Raw genomic sequence first — 24,112 nt, forward strand, 5'->3', positions numbered from 1 at the left:
TGGTGTTGGCTGCTCTGGCTAAGTCTCAGCCACTCTCTGCCTCACTCTGCGTGGTCCCCTCCCCAACCTAAGCCGGTTCTCCACAGCTCCCTCGTTCTCCCCCTTCCTCGGCTCGGGCATAACCTGTAGGATGTCCGGGGCAATGAGGTACGTCTGCCTCGCAGGACGCCCCTCCTCCTCCTCATCCTCGTCAGAGTCCGCAGACACCACTACTGCGGGTAAAGGCTCAGTTACTGGAAGATGCTCCGGGGCTGGTATCCGCATCCAACTCATACCCCACACCCTCCATGCTAAACTCCTATCCGCCAAAGTTCTCAACCATTTCTGGTCGAGAAAGTACTGACGGTCTAAGGTGGGTACTATGGTGGTCAAGGGAGTATAGGCCGAGGAAGCTATGAAGGATGTCAACCTCTCTGCTAAACGTGTGGCAATGGCACCACAACTCAGGAATCTAGTGTCAGACGAGGCCATCAAAGCTAGACTGGCACACACCATGGCAGGGGCATTAAAAACCACTCTCTGAGACCTCCCGGGGTGAAGGTACGCCATCAAAAGAATCAACTCATATGAGTTCAACTTACTCACATCCTTCCTCTTGTAAAGAAGACACGTCAAGGCACGAAGAAAGATCTTCAAAGTGACATGTTGAACGTCATTAATCAACATGTTACTTGAAGTAGGAGCTGGTTTCCCGGTGATACAAGGCATAAAAGTACTCAGCCCACACTCAGTCGGTATGTCACGGAGTGCTCCCTTGGCAGGCTTGGCCAAGCCAAGGTGAGAAGAAAACAGGTCCATGGTCAAGATAAAGCTCGTGTTCACGAGGCGGAACTACACAGTTTGTTCCACCGGCTCGTATTTAAACGAGCTCATGAACTCAAGGGTCAGAAAGGCGTACGAGTGCTTCCGAAGGTGATAAAGCCCAGTCATCCCCAAGGTCTCAAAGATGTGCCTGACATCGGTCTCAATGCCCAGGTCATCCAAAAGGGTCGTGTCGATACAGCGGGTTGGTCTCATCTTACGACCTTGCAAAGCCACAAACCTTTTCCTCTGTGTGAAATCCACGAAGACTACATACATGTATTCTGGCACAGCCGGGACTACCGGTCCACTCCCCTCCCCCACTTCGGGCCTAGAAGCCCTACCCCTCTTCCTCTGTCGGGTTCCTACTGTCGTTCTCGGCATCTGTTTCAGCATACAATTTAAATACCCACCACATATACACGAAAAACATACAAATCATTCATGTTTGTTCATAAAAAGAATCAACTAGATACACATTATCACCAACAATTCCAAATTACAAGTAAAATTCCCAATTTCAGTTATCAGACGGTCTCTACAGCTGTAAAAATTTTGACATATTTGGCATGAATTAACATTATTACTACTACCTTTAGAACTCAAACCTTCAAAACATCTTCACATATAAACCAATTTCACAACAACATGAGACGAATTTCAGTTTGGGACACTTTTAATACGGAGTTTTAAGACAATTTTTTGAGTGAAAAGCACAAAATCAATCCTAAGCATGATATATATGACATAGATTACCCAATTTTCATCCTTTTTACACACAAAAGACAATCAAAAATCAATCCAAATTACCAAACCCTAGAAAATTCGAGTCACCTAAACCCCCAATTTGTGTCGATTTTTGCATAGCTAACAACAATAATCATCAAAGAAAAGCAACTAGATCATATTGCAGCAGTTAGAGGCAAGATTTAACACATATAAACCGATTTTTCCACAATTTCCAACATTCTATATAGTTCTAAGTGATTAAAACCTCAAAATAGAGTTAACATTCATACCTTAATCGAATAGCAAGTAAAAAGAACGAATTCAAGAAAGAAAATCACCAAGTTTAATCACCGCAATCAACAAGAACCAAGGAGTTTAGAGAGAGATGGGAGATTAGGGTTTGCGAAATAGAGAAAGAATGGGAAGAAATAATTAGGAAAAGGGTTTATCAACCCGTGTTTTCGCAGCACTGTAGCAGCTTACTCGATCGAGTAAGTATGTTACTCGATCAAGTGGCCTCCACTCGATCGAGTTGAAGCTACTCGGTCGAGTTTTCATAGTAAGTTTCAATTTTCTCGACGTAATAGCTTTCAAACTAGATCGAATGAGGTCTACTTGGTCTAGTAGGCACTCGTACTCGGTCAAGTAAGGCTAGATACACGGTCAGAAATACAAGATTAATTAAAGATCCCTGCAAAATAGCAACGCGTGTCGATTCCAAAAACGAATTCGGATATCGGCACAGATTAACATACTCATTCACATCGTATTATTACTACACAAATACAACGTATCATCTCACAATTACATTACCTCATTCCACTTTTCATTTTCATTCTATAACCATAATTACGCAATCAAGTGACCAAATTTTCAACTTTCTCATGCACACCCTTAACATTTTTCCTTTACTCATAAGCATATAATCGTGATTTCAGCAACGTAACTTCTAATCGTATTGTTTTAACCATAAATTTAACAATTACCACACTAGTTTGATTACTCAACTGAACTACACTACATGCGGAAGCATTCAACCATTCATCTACTACATATACTCTACTACTATCCTGATGACCATCATAACAACTGTACAACTCACTAATCATCACTATTATTATCGCATACAAGGCTCATAAGCTTTTATATCAATCATTAATATCAACTATTTGGAACAAGCATTATCAACGCCACACTATACACACTTTCCCATATTGCAAAAAAATCACCACTTCCGTTACTACTCAACTATAAGCTTTTACAGTTCTATTCATAACAATACACACCTGACATCCACAAAGACTCGGCTACAAACATCTCTACATCACTATTATACACACTAGGCATATAGTTCCCAACTCAATACCCCTTAACTAGTGACTGGCTTAAGCATAATAGGGCCATGATTTTGAAATGAGGGCGCCTACTCACTTAAAATCTAGCATCATCAGGGGCTCCTAAGATACATACACCAGGTTCACTTTATTAGACTCACTACATTCATTAGGCTCATTTGTTACAGGTTCCAAAATCGTCGCTCTGATACCACTTTGTAACACCCCCATATACCAAGGAACCTTAACAAGACCTTCCCTAGCATATAAAGGCATTACCATCTCGGTTGCCCTAGGAAAGTAATTATCAAAAGTCGATAAAAGAACATTTATAAATTATTACAGGTGATTAAACCAAAACTACTGATACAAAGATACAACTCGACATCCTTAGGTGAACTATCTTTTGACGTAACTTGTGAAAGACCCATCCCTGCCAAGACTCCAGCTAACTTCTAAGACATCACCTGAAAGACCGACTGCTCACCATAAGGGATCACGGCAGACATAATAGAAGAAACAAGAAACAACTACACAAGGCCAGTAACTGAGGCAAGACACAACATCAACGACCAACCTACTACGAACACAACCAAGCACACACGCAAGCCACAACCACTCCAGCCAATCACCGTCACCGACTGTCCACTAGACCAGCCCTGCTAGTGGGGGACCGCAGCCGTACCCACCAAATCCCCGCTCATCATACCGAGCGATAACCCTGTCCCATTAATGTGCACATCCCCTCCCGTGGCGGGTTCCACGGAGGGCAAAACTAGGGTGTGAAGCCACCCTCGCAAGTTACTCCACTCAGCCAGTGACGCGCCCCGAATATCACAGATAGTTATACAATGATCACAAACACGCCATTCGAGACAACACAACACCAACCAACAACACAATCAATCCAATCATACCGACACTAAAATCAACACAACAACTGACACACTAGACAACCAACAGAAACTGAGTAGGCGAACCTACCTTTAGCCAACCGCAGCGATTCCTTGTTCAATCACATGACATCAACCAAGCAAGCAAAACCCCTACACAAACAGTACAAACAGCTATTACTATTACCACAACCCTACAAGAAACAACAACGACAAAGATGACGATGATAACATACCTACGCCCAGCATATCGGTGTCAAGACCGCTAGCCGACTCAAGAAACCTATCCCCAAGGCACATGCTTCCTCAAAGGCTCCCATGGGAGGAATTATGGTGAAGGAAATGAGGAAAGACGACATCTAGGTCTGAAGGGAGGAGGCGGAAATGATTTGCGATTCTATCAAAATACGATTATAAACCCTCGCTGAAAAGACGTTACTCGATCGAGTAACCAACTTACTCGATCGAGTGACCCCTACTCGATCGATTACTCAAGCTACTCGATCGAGTAGCCTCGACTAGATCGAGTACCACTCACTCAAAGCCTATCTTGACACAAGACATCTCTTGTAAGAATTCCCAAAGGCTACAACATGCCCCTAAGGTCGGTCAACGTCAGTAAACGGGTCCCTAAAAGGACGGGTATTACAGCTTCTTTAACCAACAGGTATAGGAACAGTGGCTCCCCCCGCTCTGGCTTCGCTAATAATGGTGGTGTGCTTAGGTAGCACTTGAGTTCTTTGAAAGATTTCTCATGCTTATCCATCCACTCAAACTTCTGGCTCTTTCTTAGTATATCATAGAACAGTTTGCATCTATCCGAGGCTCGTGAGATGAACCTACTTAAGGCTGCCACTTTTCCTGCTAGCCGCTGCACGTCCTTTGGCCTCTGCGGTGATTCCAATTGGAGGACTGCCTTGATCTGCTCTCTAGTGGCTTTAATCCCCCTCTGAGTTACCATGTACCCTAAGAACTTTCCAGAGGACACCCTAAACAAGCACTTGGATGGATTGAGCTTCATCTTATATTCCCTTAACATTTTAAAGGTATCTGCTAAGTGTTCCATATGCATACCAGCTCTCCTTGACTTAACCACCATATCATCTATGTACACCTCCATGGTCTTCCCTATCTGTTGCTTGAACATCTTGTTTACTAAGCGCTGATAGGTGGAGCCAGCGTTTTTCAGGCCAAAGGGCATGACATTGTAGCAGTAAATGCCTCGTTCCGACATGAATGTTGTCTTCTCTTGATCCTGCGGATGTATCTTAATCTGATTATAACCACTCCAGGCATATAGAAAGGTGAGCACTTCATGCCCAGTCATGGCGTCCACCATTGCGTCGATATGTGGTAGTGGAAAAGGATCTTTAGGACAAACTTTATTTAGATCTGTAAAATCTACACACACCCTCCATTTTCCATTCTTCTTAGGCACCACTACTACATTAGAAAGCCAATAAGGATAGCTGACCTCCCTGATTTTTCCTGCTGCCAGGAGGCTGTCCACTTCCTTGTTGATAACCTCATTCCATTCTGCCGCAAATTTTCTTCTCTTCTGTTGTACTAGGGTACAGCCTGGGTTCACGCTTAAATTATGTGAGATGATGGATGGATCTATGCCGACCATATCTTTGTGGGACCAAGAAAAATAGTCCATGTTCTGCTTAAGAAATTGAATTAGCTGATCTCTTAGCTTTCTCGTACAGGTTGCTCCAATCAATACTGCTCTATCCGGGTGCGCCTTGTCCAGGTGGACCTGGTCTAATTCCACTGAGGGTGGCTCTTTGTATTCCTCCGAGGTTCCCCGGTCCTGTAATTGCTGTGAGGGAAGCTTAGTTGTGGCTTTCAGAGCTTGCTTATAAAAGCTTCAGGATTCCTCACGATCTCCTTTTACTTTGACCACACCCCACGGAGTTTGGAACTTGAGACACTGATGGTACGTTGAAGGGATCGCCTTCATTTGATGCAACCACAGTCTCCCCAAGATAAAATTGTAATGGCTGGGCCCTCGATGACTAGGTACCTCACTAATTTGTTGACCCCTTCAATATAAGTTGGAATAGTTATCTCGCCTACCGAATGTGCTGTTTCACCGCTAAATCCCACCAGTGGCACATATTTCTTTATCAAGTTTTCTTTATCGAAGCCCATTAATTTGAGAGTTTCAAACATGATGAGGTTCACGGAGCTTCCCGTGTCTACCAATACCTTTCACACGGTGCAATTCCCTATAGATAATTTTATGGAGAGGGCGTCATGGTGTTGTTCTGCCTCGTTTCCTGCGTTAGCTTTGTCGAAAGTAACCATAGACAACTCACTCTGGCTTACCCTACATGATGTTTCTGGGTGGTCTCATTTGCCTTCGGTGGCTCGCCTCTTGGCTGCATAGTGGGTTAACCTTGACAACTCGGATCAACCTATTATCACGTTAATGATCTTAGTGCAAATAGGTGGGGTAGAGGGGAGCACCTGATTTGTTGTCTCCCTTTTGTCCTGCTTGCCCCCACGTGGTAACAGGTGGTCCAGATTCCCCTTCCGTACCTGAAATTTTACCTCCTTCTGCAGCCTGAAACAATCTTCCGTTCGGTGTCCTATGTCCTGGTGCCACTCACACCTCTTACTGCGGTCCCGGTCGTCATTAGGCCTTTCTTGCGTAGGTGGCTTAGGACACCTTACCTGGTTGCCCAGTTCCTTTAATGCTTTTAACAGACCCTCCATTCCTGTATTGAACCCATACTCAGCTAACCTGGGGGGATATTGCGAATCTTCCACTTGTTGAGTTTTTTCTGCCACTTTGCTGATGTTGGGCCTGCTGTATGGTCTAGCTCTTTCGTCCTTTTTCTCTGTTGAGGTCTTCCTACTTATTCTGTCGAAAGTTACCGTTCGTTTTCTAGATAGTATATCTTCTTCCAACCTCAATGTCGCTGTTACACGCTGTTGAACTTCCTCAAATCTCTTACAGGGGTGCATTGTCAACTCTTTATATAGATCCGAGTCTTTATCCAAGCCTTGCCTGAAGGCATTAATTGCCATAGACGTATCACAACCCTGTATGGCAACCATTTCCGTGTTGAACCTGGCAACGTAGTCCTTGATTGACTCCCCAATTTCTTGGACGATCCTGTAAAGATCACTTGGCTGCTTCGGAGTCCTTCGGCTGCTGGCAAATTGCTGGTTGAATGCGTTGACCAAGTCAGCAAATGAGGATATAGATTTGTTGGGTAGACTAACAAACCATTGTAGTGCTGCTCCCGATAAGGTCGACCTGAATCCTTTACACATACACGCCTCTTTAGAGACCCATGTTGCTGTAGTCACCATCATCTTTTACTTATATTGGCTAATGTGATCACATGGATCTACGGTCCCATCAAAAAGAGTCATTGTCGGAACACTGAACCCTTTTGGCAAAGCCACGGCAGCTATAGCGTTAGTAAAGGGTGAATCAGCATAGCTGCCTAGTGTTGCCATCTCCATGGGTGGAGGTATTCCTAGGACTCTCCGAAGGAGGCTACGTAGTTCCTGGTACTGCTGCTCTATATAGGCCTCCCTTTCCGTGAGTTGCTGGTGCACCTGTGGTTGCAGATCCGTAGCTTCTGTGAGATTCTGATGTCCGGTTGCTGTTGGTGCGTGCATCTGCGGTGTTGTTGGACCCGAGCTGCTTACCCATGCATATTCTGGCCTGTTCAGGGCTGGCCCTACGGCTGGCGAGGCTGCGGACATAAACCTGCCCCGTTGGCATTCTCCTATACATGCGCCAGAGAGATTGTCAGAATGTACGAAATTACTTGGGGGAAGAGTACCTGACATGGGTGTCGGTTCCTGGCGTATTGGCTCGTCATCTGGTGTTGGTGCCCCCAATCCCTCTGGAATCAGGCCTCTCCTCTATTGCGGTGTGGTTTCCATATCTAGCTGAGTTACCACATCTTGCGGTAGTAGGCATGCATGCCTCCTCTCTCTATCTCCTACTGGCGTTTCTCTGAATCTGACATCCTGCGTCCAGGCCGCTGGACTGGGAGCTTGTTATCGTAGCTCATCAATCTGGGCCCGGAGGAGATTGTTATCTGCTTCCATCTGAGATCTTATGCTCCTATTTTCACTTTACATCGTTCTGATGGTCCTCGCCAGAGTATCTAGTCCGCTTATCATGATACTGGTAGGACTTGCTGGAGTCGGACCCTACTGCCTGGACTGCCCTCCTTTCTCTGGTTGTCCCACCCTTTGTTTACCTTGGCTGACACCCGGGTCTTCGGCCTATGCTCTTTCTGTTTGTTGTGGATTCACTGATGTCTGAGAACTATGGCTTTGCTTGACAGCTGGTGCTGGAATTGTTCCTTGTATAGGTACAGCGTTGGGTGGCTGCGTTGGGGTTGTGCGTACCGCTGCCGTGTAAAGAGTTGGTGCTCGTGTTGCAGGAACGCCGTCCGTCTTGCTCGGATTTGCTTCTGGTTGCCCCGAGATGCTACTGTTCTTCATATACTGATTAACAGAGACGACCACTATGCCCCACGGTGGGCGGCAAACTGTTTTGGTAAATTTCTACCAATCTAGGGTTAAAGTGGTCTTAGCGCATAATCAGTATTACGACTCGTTGATGATTGTATTTTGTGTGTTATGACGAATTGAATGTAAATGTAAATAAAGGACACACACAATTTTGGTTACGCGGAAAACCCGATGTGGGAAACAACCGCGGGGGGAGACGGAATCCCACCAATAATTTCACTATAATTCGGTGTAAAGTACAACGTGGGACGGTATTGCTATATCTCGAAGGCTGGGGTTCTCTTACGTACTTTTTTTATGATCTTTAGGTCTTGAGTTTATGCCCCTTATATAGTGATGCTCTTCCTCCTAAGGTTCCTTGCTTCCTTGCCAAGTCTTCCTAGTTTGATATAAGATTGGACTTTCCTTATTCAGAATATGGTACAGACTAGGATTTCCTTAAATTACCCATGAATATGCGAGCTTCCTAGTTCGGGTCCAAGTCTTCAATGTCCTCTGTCTCGGCCCTGCCTCCTGATTATTCTGCCTCCCGATATGCTTCTTTGGCTCGGCCCATAACCAGAATTTGGGCCTAACATTCTAGTGCAAGTAAGGCTCAGATAAAATGGTCGTCCAACCTTTTCTTAATTTTATGAGTAAATTGATAAACAATACCAATATAAGGACCCATTTTTGCAAACAGTACCAACATAATCAATAATTCGTAATCAGTACCAAAATATTAACTTTTATCTATGAATAGTACCAAGTCGCCTAAAAATCTCATCTTAACCTATTATATAAAGTCCAAAAAACCATCATTTAAGTACAAATCTTGACTCATCCACTTCCAAACTCCCTCTGTTAGATAAAAGCACATGTAAAGTAGGAAAAAATGGAGTAAAAAGGCGACTTGGTACTATTTGTAGATAAAAGTTATTATTTTGGTATTGTTTACGAATTATTGATTATGTTGGTACTATTTATAAAAAAGGGTCTTTATATTAGTACTCTTTATCAATTTACTCTTTTATTTTAAATATTGACAGTAGACTTATTTATCGAATTGGAAGTAACATTGAAAAAAAAAAATATTACCAATTCCAATCTCAATCCGAACCTTTAGCTCCGGTATTTCAGCCTTGCCTAATTTAAAGCCAATCTCAGATGCATCAAGCACGAGCTCAGACGAGCCACCCCATTTACATACAAGCATAATCAATCAGAGTTGCTAGTCTCGGAGAAGATATAAGACCTAGTAGTGTCTTACACTACTTGTCCTGCAGAAAAAAGTGCAAAGAAACAAAAGTGAACAAGTTACATTTACGCTAATACTTTGGAGAGACGGTTCCTCAGTAAGTTATTGCTTGTTCGCAATTTACGTAACTTTTGTTGCTTTTAGCATCATCCAATAAGGCAATGTGAAGACAATAAAATCATTCTTTAGCAGTAATATAATACTGATACATGATGATTGATAGTAGAAATACTAGGTGTCGTAAATGCTAGAATTAACTACAAAATTAACAATTTATACGCCAAACTATACTCTAGATTACTCTAATGGATAAAGCAATATAGTGCAAGTAAGGGTCGATCCCAAGAGAAGGACTTTTAAACTAAAAACTTTAATTTTAAACTATTGAATACTAAGCAAGACTCTACTACTAATTAAGACTCTAATGACAAGTTTATAAACACACAATGGTTATTAACAATGACAAACAATAGATGAACATAAACCAAAAAGAGGGTTTGAGTTGATTGGTAACATGAATGTAAAAGAAAGTTGCAATCTTTTCTAACAAGACACTACAACAAACACTTGATGTGCAAGAAAATTCAATATTAAAGAGAACTTGGTGTAACTCCTTCTTAGTAACCAACAATTAGTAAAGCTTGACCCTTTTTACTCTCCCAAAATTATCTACCCATTACTACCATCTCAAGATGTTGATACATATAAATTAAACCATCTACATATACCCTTCAAACTTAGACAACAAGTCATTGAACCATGAAAAGAGACTAAGCATGAGCATTATGATTTTAACCAAAAGATGGAGCTAGGATCAATTCCTCAAGAGATTAAACCATACAAATGAGAAAAAGACATAAACTTTCCTATTTGTTGTATGAATCCTTTAAACCAAATCAACTACAACAAACTTGCTTCAAACAATCCTAAATAGATTAAACCATTTCTCTAGGATTTGCACTAGTCAAGTAAGCAATATGCAAGGGTGATCAAACCAAACATTCAATTACTTAACATAAGAAAATAGGCACAAAAGAAAGAACAATAGATAAATTGAGAGAGATTTAAGAGTCTTACAATACCAAAGTTGGGAACTTTGAATGAAATTACACCAAGTAATGGAAGATTAGCCTTCCATAATTGTCTTACAACCCAATTTTTGTGGAAAGATTACAATGAAAATGGAAATGATTAAGGTCTAATTATTACAAGATTAAAAACAAAGCATAATCCTTGATGGTAAGGAGGTGAAAGGGATCCCCAAAACCTAATACAAACCATGTATTTATGGTCTAAAAACAAGGCATAGGAAATGGGCTTTCAATAGGAACACATGACGGAATTAAGAATCTCGTTTCCATCCAAAACGGCAGCCTGTCGTGGTCTTGGCAGTCTGCCATGGCAGATTGCCGTTATTTTGCCAGACTGCGGTTTTTCCTGTGGCAGTAACTTGTGAGAGCCATAACTCTCTCGTTTCTTGGTCAAATAAGGCATGCGACCTACCGTTGGAAAGTTAAGATCACAAGCTTTCATCTCTACTTGGCCTTGCGTCGATACGACTCTAGAACTCCATATATACGCGTTTGAAGTTGACGCTTGTGAAACCGAGTTCTCAATTCTTCATTTTGGTTCTTGTTTGTATATGCCAAGGCTCCAATTCTTCCATTAGCTTACTTTTCTTGACTTTGCACTTATTCCCTTGGCTTACCTTTTGCTATTCTTCTTCGTCTTGGTTGACTGTGGCTCGGGTTTGACTTGTGAGTCGGCTTGTACAAAATGATTCCTTCATCTCAACTTACCAATATGAAGTACTTGAATTACCTTGAGTACCTTGAGATGTAAATACCAACAACAAGTTCAAATGATCCCAAAGTAGATTCACCGGAAAATACAACGACTAACACTTAAAACCGGCTTTATGACAAGTTTATTCAACTATAATTATCTAATTAGGCCGACACTATTTGACTTTATCAATGATACACATCAGGACTTTATAATCAATCTTTGAGAAATTATCATTGAAAATCGAAAGAAAATGATACAAAGAGAACAATACCACATGCCTAAGTATTGTCTTTGCTAAATTCCTTAGTAACAAAGGACAAATCTCAAGTATGGCATCTTTTTTTTTTGGATTTATGTTTCATCACTTTAGTCCATGCATGTCTCTTATAACAGTTAAAAGTATTGGAAGAGCTTCACCTAAACGCTCAATACTACCACTCAGGAAAAAAAAAAAAGTAAAAAAAAAAAAAGAAGAAAGAAAAGTGCATGATCATCAGAATCATCATAACCACATTTATTAGATTGACGGAAAATTTGAGTAATGTAAAAAGGCCTACTTGTATTAAAGAAAGCACTTGAGTAATCTTCACTCGTAAATCGTAATAGCAGAATATTAAAATTATAAACATAGGTTAATGTAAATCATCATTTAAAATTGTAAATAAAAGATATACCGAAAAATTGTGACTACAAATATATTAAAATTAATAATATTTATTTAGTACGGAGTAATATTTTATTATTTAACGAATATGTTTAAATCTTAAATGCATGAATGCTGCAAAACCGTTATGAATCTTGAATATGAATTCTCTAATCAACTTTACGAAATAAATATACATTTATTCACACACATTTGTACGTAAGAAATTGATTTTGATCTTTTCATTTCTTTTGTTTCTATCCCTTTTTTTTTTTCCTCATGAGCTTAGCTATAAATATGAAACCAAATCCTCATCTTAAGCCTTCCTCCTTTGACACCTTTCCTTACTTGTCTCTCTAGGAATGTGCGCACCAATTCAACTTAAGTGTACAAAATTTAACTAACAGTTTAATAGAAATATTTTGTGAAATTGAAAATAACATACTCCCTCCTATTCTAAATAAACCTCCATATTCATGGGGCACTAGAATTAAAGAGATGGATTAAAATAAGGTAAAATATTGTAGTGGGGTTAGGTAATTGGAGAGAGTGAAGGTATTGTGGGGTATTATTGTGGGTGGGGTGATTAAAATAACGGAAATTTTCCATGGTACCCTCGAACTTTGGCAGATTACACATAGTACCCCTCAAATTAACTTTGTACATAAGGTACCCATTAGTTTGACTTTTTCTTTCCCAAAATGGCCATTGACAAACGACTGTTAAGTTTTCTTAACGTCAGTTAGAATTTCACTTTTTGGTGGGAAAGTTAGTTTGAACTATACACTTTTTGCCCATGGTACCCCTGTGTTTCAAACTTTTGCCCAATGTACCCAATTTCTAGAACAGAACAAAAATAACGGCTATATTGATGTAGCCGTTGGAATCTGTTGCTTTAAAAGCCAAATCTCCCTCATTTACAATTAAAACAAGTATCAATACATAAGGAAACTCAATAATGTCTTATACATCTAATGCAAGTTCTTATTCAAGAGGAATTCAAGTAGAAAACAAACATTGCCCAAGATGCAATAAAAGATCAAACATAAGGTCCTCGGGGCCTACTGCAGCAAATCCAATGAAGCTATATTACAAGTGTGATGATTGTGGTTGGTTTCAATGGTGCCAAGCTAAAATAGTAGAAGACAACCAACATGAAGAAGAAGAAATACAACAAATGCATAGTCTACATGAAGTGACGAAGAAAATGAAGGAACAAGCTGAGATGCTTAATCTGTTGAAGGCAAAAATGGATGATATGTCAAAGCTACTACAACTTAGCATAAAAATAGCCATTTTTATGTACATGTTCTTGTTATATGTCATTATGAACCAAAGAAGTGGATAAGAAACTATGTAATATGCAACAACTGTAATAGAATCAAATGCAATTAGTAAGATTAAAACTTGCAATGCTAGCATTGATCATTGTTGTTAATTATACAAAGGTTGTTCCTGTGATTTATAAATCACCAAAAAGTTGCTGACTGTGTGATATATAAATCACCAAAAGCTGCAAACACAGTTAAGAAACTGCACAAAATATACCCATAACAGTTTACCAAATGCACAAAATATGGCAACTGACTTAGTTAACAACCTAACTTAGCCAAAAAAATGAGTGTCATTTCAGAAACATACTTAACCCTTGCTTGTTGAAGCTCCATCTTTCCTGGCCCTCTTCTTCTGACTGCCATTACCCCCACTAGCCTTCCTCTGTTTTGCTGTTGGACCTCCTTTACAAGATCTTGCATTGTGTCCAACAGTTTTGCATATTGAGCATGTGATTGTTGTTGATCTTTTACCTTTCTTCTTGGGCTCGTCTGGTTTCCTCTTTCTTTGCCTTGCAGGTCTTCCTATGCTCCTCTCTGGAATAGAGGGTAAAACTTGAGGGAATTGGAAGGTTGGCCATGCATCCTTATCAGGTAAAGGATGCATATGTTCTCCATAGGTGAGCTTGTAACATTGACCCCTATAGAATCCATGCACATAGTCCACTGGTTGCTCCCTATTGTCAAAAATAGCTCTACATGCATGCTTACATGGGATTCCAGTTATCTGCCACCCCCCACATAAGCATGTCCCCTTTAAAATGTCCACTAGACGAGGTTTAGTACCCTCAAGCACCTCAAACTCCCCACCACCTGCTTTAATAACCATACACTGGTTACTCCCATGGATATTGTACTCTAATATCTCCATAGCATAAGGTGTAGGTTCATGCGTTTGCAAGCCATCTGCCACTTCCATCCTTTCAGCCATCTTTGCCATGAAATCGCTTCGATTCCTTCCATAAGGGTCATCACAGGCTTCTCCCTTAAATCATTTATTAATGCATTGAATGACTCCACAAAATTAGAGGTGTTATGGTCACAAGCAATGTCCTGGGTCAAACCGTGATTTTGACCACTTTGTTCCTCAACACTTAACAAATAATCAGAAATGACCGGACAACTTATTTATCTCCTCAATTGCTTTGTGAAATTCATGAGTTGAGGTTGCATTGGCTGCCCTCCAAAACAGGTCATGGAATGCAGGCCCTCCCCATTTCAGCTTGAAGTTGGAATATAAATGTTGTGCACAAATCCTCTTGGTGCACCGAGAAAACTCTTTTCAAGTGCCCTCTCAACTCCCTTCATTCTCACACGATAAATGTCCAATCCCATTTGGAACATCCAACACTCTGAAATGCCAACCTTAGATTTCTGAAAAAATAAGTCCAAGATTCAGTGTTCTCCTTCCCCACAATTGCATATGCAATACAATACAGATTATTGTTGGCATCTACACTTATAGCAGATAACAACATCCCCTTATACCTCCCCTTCAGATGAAACCCATCAACACCAATGATGGGCCTACAACCTCTCAAAAACCCAAGGATCCATGAATAAAAACTCACAAACATAGCTTTGAAGTGGACTGGACCACCAGTTTGACCATCAGTCTGTCCAGTTTGAGGGTTATGCCAGGTAATTAAAGCCCAAGAACCTGGATTAGTCTGTTTTATCACCTCTCCATAAGCTGCCAAGCTATTGTAACTCTCCTCAAATCCCCCATACACCATTTCAGCTACAGCAATTCTGACCTTATACATTGTCCTTAGGCATACATCAATGCCATAACCCTTCATTAACAAATCTGCCATTGACTTAACTGGCATCTCAAGATGAGCTCTTAATTCAGTCTCTATCTTTTTAGCCATCCAAGGAACAGTGGCCATATGATTCCTTTTCAAGTTAAAGCACTCTTTATGGTTCCCTGTTAGAGTCTTAATAGCCCATGTCACAGAGTCAGGCAAACATGAGCTATGAAGCTTCCAAGTACACAACTTCCCACTGCATTCAGCTGTATATCTTCTTTTATCAGATTTTAACACAATCACACTGAAGCCCTCTTGCACACAGTAATCAGAAAGCACTGACAAAAACTCCCCCTTAGACATGAACATTAGCCATGGCTTTAACACAATATGACCCCATCTAGCTGGTGTATACATCATTCCATTCTTGTACATTTTCAAACTCTGCTCTTATCTTCTTCATCCTCTTCATTAAGTCCAACAATGAGCCCAACATCAAATGGATGAACAGCCTCACTATCATCCAACTCCTCAATGTCTTGCTCTTCAACCATTGCACTGTCATCACTGTCACTACTATCCTCACCATCACTGCAATAATAGTCCTCATCACTGTCATCATTGTCATCCTCCACCCCCATAAAAGATTGAGGCACTCTATTCCTTCTAGGCTTGTCTTCAACAACATCAACTTCAGTAGGGATCCTCTGCTTAGTCTTTGGCACATATACCCCTTTCCTCTTGGCAGAAGTTTTTGGTATCTTTTTATTTGATGTTGACTGACTCCTTCTTGGGACTGACTTAGAAACAGGTTGTGATGGTTGTGAATGGAATCTATCAGAAGTGGGAAATTGTGATGATTGAGTTGTTTGTGTTACAGGTTCAGGAGAGTTGGGTGTAGGTTGTGGAGGAGATTTAGTTGTAGGTTGTGGAGGAGATTTAGTTGTAGGTTGTGGAAGAGATTTGGGTATATGTTGTAGAGGAGATCTAGGTGTAGGTTGTGGAGGAGATTGTTGATCAGCAATTTCTTGGGAGGTGTAAATTCTTACATACTCAGTGTCATTAGTATCAACATCCACCACAGGCACTTCAATGTTCAAAGGTTCCACTTCTATTGCCTCCCTCTGCCTTCTAGCTCTCTCTTCTTCTTCCCTCCTTTTTTTCTCTTCTACCTCTCTTTGTACCTTTTTCACTCCCCTCACCAACCTAAACAAACTAATAGGATGCTCAGTGTGTTCCAACCAAACCTTAATAACATTTCTCCCTTCAAAATGAGCAAACATGCTCAACAAATCATTATCATTTCTTATATATATTTTCTGACCCCCACCATTTTTATAAAACAGGTCATAAACTAATGGTATGAGTACATTCTGCTTCAAACTCACATCCCCAAGCTCACCAATCACATCCAGTAATTGCATTAAATCAACATCATATACTGGATAATCAAAGCACTTACCGTCATAGTTAAATTCCAACCATATTCCAGGATCCATCCTATAATTACACACAATGATGAAAGTAAGAAAAAATATAACTCAAACCCTAATTTCGTGATTATTTTTTGACAAATACTAACATGCAACACATATTACTGCTTCCTATAACTTAACTGAATCTAAATAAATAATTTTTATGAAGTTAATTGAAATTTAAAGATAGTTGTTAAAGATCTTACCTTTGCACTTTGAAAGGACGAAAATCAGCAGATGAAGCTTGAAAGAGGAGATTACTTTCGGATATTGGGGTAAAATTAGGGATTTTTTTTGGGGTTAGGGTTCTGTAAAATTTTCTGGGAAAATTAGGGATTTTCTTTGGGAAGATTAATAGGTTTTATTTAGGATGATGATAGAATGAATATAGGTTAGAATAAAGACAAATAAGGGTGTGGGTTGGTTATGTTTTGCCGCCAAAATGAACTACATTAACGGCGTTATGACGGCAAGCATAGTAAGGGCATTTGGGGAAGGAAAAAGTCAAACTGATGGGCGCCATATGCAGAAAGCTAAAAGAAGGGGTACCATGTGTAATCCGCCAAAGTTCGAGGGTACCATGGGAAAAAACCGTTAAAATAAGTATTGTTGTGGGGTAAGTTGATTAAAATAAGTATTGTTGTTGGGTGATGTGGGGTAAGGTGATTAAAATAAGTATAAAACATTACTAAATAAGAAAATAAGGAAGGTATTGTGAATAGATGAAAAAGGAAAGAGGGAAGTTTATGTAGAATAGGAGGGAGTATATACTAATTGAGATATAGATATATTATAGTGTGGGTGTGCATGGGCGGATCTAGCCAATGGGCTATATGGGCATAGCCCTATAAGAAATTTAAATAAATAAAATTTGCTGTTAATATGTATGCATGTCAATAGTTTAGTACAGGTGGTTGGAGGGGGTGCTATAACTACTAATCAACTTATAGTTGGCGTAGGCTCAAGCCCTCTAATTAGTGTTTTTTTTTTTTCATTAAATTGATACTCCATTTCTTAAAAATGTTCCACATTTTCATTTTGGGACTTTCACAAGATATTCCACTTTTCTTTTTAGTATATAAGTTGTTATTTCTACTTTCTATTATTTGTGACTTCACATTTTTTTTTTCTACTTTTGTTTTTCTCCAACATATTCTCATTCTTTTGAATCTCTCCCTGAAAGCAACGCCGAAGCATCCCAAAGAAGTGGATGTAGTAATATATTAGTCGTTAAATCATTAAATTTTCAAAAATTTGTCGGTTAGTCGATAAATAATACGAGTACGTAGTAGTTAATATTTAAACTCATATTTTGAGATATATTGAAATAAGAAGTGATAATCTCGAAAATTGAGAATGGCATAAAAAAAACATAGGTGAATTTTGATTTTATAAATTTTGAATCATATTGAAATGAATCTCGAGCATGAGCAATTTCAAATTTATTAATTTTAATATTTATGGAATAGGAAATATGTGTATTTTTTTAAAGTACTTATTATTTTCTAATTTTTGTAGTATATATAAATGGTTGCGCGAAACAAAAGATTCTCATAAATCGGGAGAATTTATATTTATTTAAATCAATACATTATCATTTTCGGCTCATAAGTTATAAGTATCGGACAATTTTGAACCTACAAAAATGTGTCTCTGTAGTTTCAAAATTTAGCCCGACATAGTTTCAAATCCTGGCTCCGCCCCTGTGGGCTGTGGGTGTGGGTGTAATGTAAAAGTAAATGGCACCGGTTGCATTACCTCCTGGTTTTCGGTTCCATCCGACGGACGAAGAGCTGGTGGCTTACTACTTGAGGAGGAAGATCAACGGCCACAAAATTGATTTGGAGATCATCCCTGAAATCGATCTCTATCAGTTTGAGCCTTGGGAGCTGCCAAGTATGTATGCTGTCTTGTTTTGTCTTTAGCTTGTGTAAGATAGTTGTACACGTAAAACATATTCATTACAACAGTCGCTAATTAAATTAGGCACGTAACATGCATCGAATCAGACCGTTGATACATACAATACTCGATCTACTCTGAATCTCTTGATTATAATGTTCATTAAGAGTATTGTCTAAGTCTAACCTTATTTTGCCTTGCTCTCCACCAGCTTTTGTCATGGTCAAATTATTTTTTCAACTAATTAAGTAATTAAATAATTATAATACAGAGTATTTTCTTTATCGCACTCAATTATTTATCTTTAACTAAAATATCTCTATACTTGAATATTTACTTATTTAGGTATTTGTATACACGGCACATTTTTCTGCTTTTTCTGTTGTTAGTAAAGAGTGTTATGAAATTCGACATGAAAATTAAAACAAAAATATACCTAGTTAATAAGTATAAAATGAAAATACACCAAAAACATTGAAATATTAATCAATTCATCACAAATAATATCTACAAAGTAACATTTTCGGTCAAATTAGTCCCTTAAACATATTCATCATCTAACGAATAATTGTAAAATCTTATATAAGGTCATCTCGGTGTAATATATTTAATACAATGCTTATGATTTATTGATAACTTTAGTGAATCGTCTCGTAATCGTGGTCGATCCCACACAAGAATTATGCAAACAGAGCCACTTTTTTTTCTTGTTGTTTATACTTTGCTTCCTTGATATACATACATGTCTTACTTTGCTCTCACTCAAGCTTCTCCATATTTTAAGATCACACGAAACAAATAACGCCTTTAAATGGTTGCATATATATAATCATCAAGATTCATCTGTTAATTACGACACACCTTTTACGTGTGAATGTTAGTATCGTAATTAATATATATATATAATCTTGTTTTATGTATTTCCCAATATTTAAACAAGTGACAATCCTACGGGCCGGCTTCTGGTCATATGTGACGATAATAACCTTGTTTATTTCGGCTTAATATGAAAAATCGAGTCTAAAACCTTGAGAATGCATTAGTGTTTTAATTCTCGAAATTGCACAATCCAAAAAAACGACATTTTTTGTTCAAATTAGTACGAAGAGAAGCGGGTCAATTTTAAGGTTGATGTGTCTCGAAAGCATTTTTATGATTAATCATTGCTTAATTGCTTATAGTGCTCATAAAGTCGTAATCAAGACTCTAATGTTCAATGGCAAATGCAGGCAAATTACTATTGCCAAGCAATGATTTGGAATAGTACTATTTTAGCCCAAGGGATCGCAAGTACCCAAACGGGTCAAGGACAAACAGAGCAACTAGGGCAGGGTATTGGAAATCGACGGGTAAAGATCGAAAGGTGAGCTCCGAAATGAGAGAAGTCGGGATGAAGAAGACCTAAGTTTATGTTGAGTTTATCGATCAAGTACTTAAGAGGGGGATGCTTGAAATAAGTACCCTTTTAAAAATTTAAACTTTAAAGCGAAAGGATAGTTCTCGTTCAATACTGAAATAGTACAGAGGCGAATTGAACAGTTTCAATGACTGTTCAAACAATACGAATTGTGTTGTTCTGTTATGTTCGTATGCGTGAAACAAGATCTATAAGAAAGAACGATAAATAAAACAAATAAAGAGAAAAGGCACGAGACAAAAGATTTTTAACGTGGTTCGACCTACTCTCTCAAGGTCCACTTCCACCCTCTCTCTTATTAATATTTTCTTTATAACCAAACCCGATTACAAATAAAACCCCCACGATCAACCCCGATCGTGCGACTCGAGTACAACCCCGTACCCCAATAAACACTCTCTCACAAAAGTGAAAAGTACAACACAAATTGTCTCCTTATATGGTTCAATGAATTAGAACAATGGAGAACAAATTTAGCCTTATGAGTATAAGAACTTGTGTACTCAAGAACGATCTTATAAAACACGGCTTAAACTAATTTTGCAAAAGACAAGTTTGAAAACGTGAAAAAGCAATTTGCAAAAGATAAACTTGAAGTCCACGGTTTTTGCAGAAATTGAATTACAACTCTCAAAATTCAAAGTATAGTTTTCTCTTATTTTTATACGCAGCAACTATCAAACCTATCCCTTATATAATTGTCAAGAGTTGACTCAATCAAATCTCATTAGTTAGGTAACCAGAATATTCCAAAATCAAATCTTTATCTTTTCCTTTGTACGTAATATTTTTGAGAAAAAATCATTATCATTAATAAATAGTCATACGACATCTACAACATATGCCAAGCTTAATCGGATACAAATCGATTACAACCATAGGAAATAAATTCTTGTTCAAAGAATGAAACACTGCAACAGAGTCTCTATCATCGATTCGCCGCAAAAGGCTTTCATCCATAAGAGGGTCTCCGAATCTTCCTTGACGAGTATCCATTTCTTCTGACGTGATTGATTGTAGCCATGAATCGGACAAAATATGTAAAACCATATAACGATCTATAACAACGCCGATCTTCTCGACTTATTAGAAAACCGCAAACGAACTGAAAAACGAAAGCTCTCAAACTGAGAGAAGGACACCACCGATAGACGGGGACAGAGCCCTCAGAAAGAGAGACGAAACAAACACGAAAGCGGAAATTAAACAAAAACATAAAGGAAACAAAGCGGAACACAAGAAAAAAAACGGAAGCCACCGCCTCCCTACCAACCCACAACACCGCCAGATCCAAGCACCACCCTGCCACACCACCTCAACAAACTCGACCGATAAGACCCGAACAGCCCACATACACCACGCAGACCGAGAGGAACGGACAGACCCGTACGATCCAAAACCGGGTGTGGGTAAGAAAAGGGAGGAAGGTTAATCGGAAGAGAGGAGACGGGTCGCCGGAGAAAGGTTTTGAGAGACCCCATCCCCGGCGACATGGTAGGGGGATGATGGGTGGCGGTGGGAGGAAGGAGGAGAACGGCAGCAGCAAAGGGGGAGGATTTAGGGTTTTGTTTTTTAGAGAGAAGGGGGAGAGAAAACTAGAGAGAATATTTAGTTACCTACTAAACACAAATTTCTCACTAAAAGATACTCCCTCTATTTTTCTATATATGACTTTCTCACATTTCGAGACACACACTTCTCTCTTCAAAATCTCTCAAATTATATGATTAAATATAGTAATATGTATACTCATATGAAAGAATTTTTCATAAGGAATTTAATGGTATAATTTTTATAATTTTTTACCAAATATATTTTTGTAAATATTAAAGTCAAAGGCTCGCCTCGAAAAAGCAAAACGTCATATATTAAAAAATGGAGGGAGTATATTTTTAGCACAAAAAGAGGAAACTTCAAACAAGATATTTATTGTCAAAATAATTGTTTAGGAAAACATTTTATCTTGAAATTATTTTGTCCAAAATAATAAGTCGTGATTTATTGGACCGAACAAAAGAGTAAACCCACATTTTATACTATTACAAATTACTAAACACAGACCAAGACTTGATCCAAAGCTTCATCCGTCTTCTCTTCCGAGCAAATGCGATATACTTATGGGCCTATCATACACACGTCTAGCACACACCATTAATTAAGTGGGGATATAAGAATGAAGGACTTGTCATCATCAACATACTAGGTGCAACAAATTCCCCCTTTGATGATGGCAAGTCCCTACGGAATTAAGTTCCCCCTCAACATAAGAATACTACTTTGATAACAAACATTTTCAAGACAAACACAAATAGAAAGAGGAAACATTAAGATCAGTACATAAATTAAACCATCAGTTTCCGGAACGCAAAAAGGAAAACACCATACTCAATGGTCTAAATCTAAGTAGCTACTAAGCACTATAAGTCCGCCAATCTTTCCCCCTCTTGACATCATCAAAGGAGAATGAAGGTAAAAAAGATTCAATGCATCCATCCACTGTCAAAGAGACAAAGAAGTAGCTACCGGACACAGTCAGATAAACATCATCATAATAAATACAACACAATCTATGAGAGTACCAACAGAAAACATATTCAATAAAATGATGTAGGCAAAATAAAAAGGGGCAATGCAAGGTAAGGTAAGGATAAAGTTAAGGTAAACAGGCTAGGATATGTGAATGTAGGTAAGTTGGGCAAGTTTGTTGTTGATAGCCACCATTTCTTTCACAACCATCCCGAGACCACAAGCCACTTCCTCTGAGAGAACCAATCGAGAATGAGCAATTTCAATAGACCCATGAGATGTACTAGACACGGTAGCATCATAACCCTGTCCACTCAAGCTAATCAATAACCCGAATATGCATAGTAATCCATATCCTCGAACAACATGTCTCTTATGTAATGAAATATAACCGACGAAAGATTCACATGCTTAGACTTCATAACGTATTACATGCTTCAAGGTTTTTTTTTTTTCATCGAAACCTTTTTTTTCGAAGCTTTCATTTTTTTTTTTTTTTGTTTCTCCTCTTTAGCCACAAGTTTCTCAATCACAACCCCTTTATGACTTTGACAAGCATATACTAGAGGCATCAGGATGTGTGTCACGATTTTAGGGCCCCTCGATTTCCGTAGCCAGTTGCTCGGGAATGATTGCATGTGGGGTAGATATGGTGGTGTTGGAATATGTGTCCTCCGACAATAATACGATCACAACTGTCGATCATGATGATCACATGTTTAAGTCTCATTCTAAAGAATACAATTGGGAAGTAATATTTCATCACAATCAACTCCACACATATCGGTAATGATTGGCTGACTAGAGTTTGACATACTGTCGTGCGACGGTGGTGACCAGTTGATCCCCTTAGGTCATACCTAAAGGGTAACTGTAACACCCGCTAATTTATCATTTTGACATTTAAAATTTAATTAACCATTCTATCACTTTATTTTATATTTCTAAATTATTTAATTTTATTAATTTAATTCTAAACTTGATTTTAACAAAAGCTATATTTTTATAAGCTTATTTATATAAAAATAAATATTTTTAGTCGGATAGTATTAATAGTGATAATAGTAATATTTCCGCCTTAAGCTATAGAAATATTTTCGTCTATTATAAGTCCGTCACATTTTCACATGTGAGACTAATCTATTCTCGACCTATCATATACCGACAACACATACACACACTCACCTACTCTCGTACCCTCTACAATAATAATAATAATTATTATTATATACTCCCTCTCACTTGGACTGACCAATCCCACCCCACAAAACCCCTTCTTTTTTCTCGTGTTTCCTGTAAAACAACCAAAACCTCCTGCAACAACAAAATGAAAATCAGAGCAAACAAACACCATTTTTGGCCGTGCTACAAACCGAGATCTTATCGCCATTTCTCAACCATTCCTCTTAATTTTTGCACCATTCTTCTCCTTATTTCCTCCTTCATCTTTCAAGGTAAGAAAGACGTAATCTTGTGAAGTTTCGTCTCGACCTGTCTTATGGGTGTGACATTTTTAAGCTAATGTTGGGTGTCTTTTCGGTTTCAAGATGAAGGTTTCGAGGATCCAGATGAGAGCTCGTTTATAGTAGGCCATTTCCTCGAGGATTGAAGAAAGCTAAGGTAACGGTGATAGGTTACTCGACAAAATGTCGGGAAACTCGCCCTTCCTTACTCGGTTTTAACTTTATTTATCGTAAAGCTTAAGTCTTTGTATGTTCCTCATGAATGGGGTTGATTTTGTGTTGATAATGTTCATTTTACACGGCTGTTTTGGTT

The 24,112-nt window shown here is 38.9% G+C and overlaps 2 protein-coding genes across 2 annotated transcripts; both read right to left on the bottom strand.

The window, feature by feature from the left end:
* Positions 1 to 13,575: 13,575 nt before the first annotated feature.
* LOC141627919 (uncharacterized) lies at positions 13,576 to 14,196 on the bottom strand. Its single transcript, XM_074441116.1, has one exon. The coding sequence runs from the start codon at positions 14,194 to 14,196 to the stop codon at positions 13,576 to 13,578; it is 621 nt and encodes a 206-aa protein (XP_074297217.1).
* A 379-nt stretch (positions 14,197 to 14,575) lies between these two features.
* On the bottom strand, positions 14,576 to 15,451 carry LOC141627920 (uncharacterized). The gene has a single exon (XM_074441117.1). It carries the CDS (start codon positions 15,449 to 15,451, stop codon positions 14,576 to 14,578), a length of 876 nt encoding a protein of 291 aa, XP_074297218.1.
* Positions 15,452 to 24,112: the final 8,661 nt, after the last annotated feature.

Source organism: Silene latifolia, chromosome Y (genome assembly GCF_048544455.1).
Source record: "Silene latifolia isolate original U9 population chromosome Y, ASM4854445v1, whole genome shotgun sequence".
Lineage (NCBI taxonomy): Eukaryota > Viridiplantae > Streptophyta > Magnoliopsida > Caryophyllales > Caryophyllaceae > Silene > Silene latifolia.

Bases quoted from the DNA above. Each gene is read 5' to 3' on its own strand.
- LOC141627919 (XM_074441116.1), bottom strand. From the start codon at position 14,196: ATGGCTGAAAGGATGGAAGTGGCAGATGGCTTGCAAACGCATGAACCT.
- LOC141627920 (XM_074441117.1), bottom strand. From the start codon at position 15,451: ATGTACAAGAATGGAATGATGTATACACCAGCTAGATGGGGTCATATT.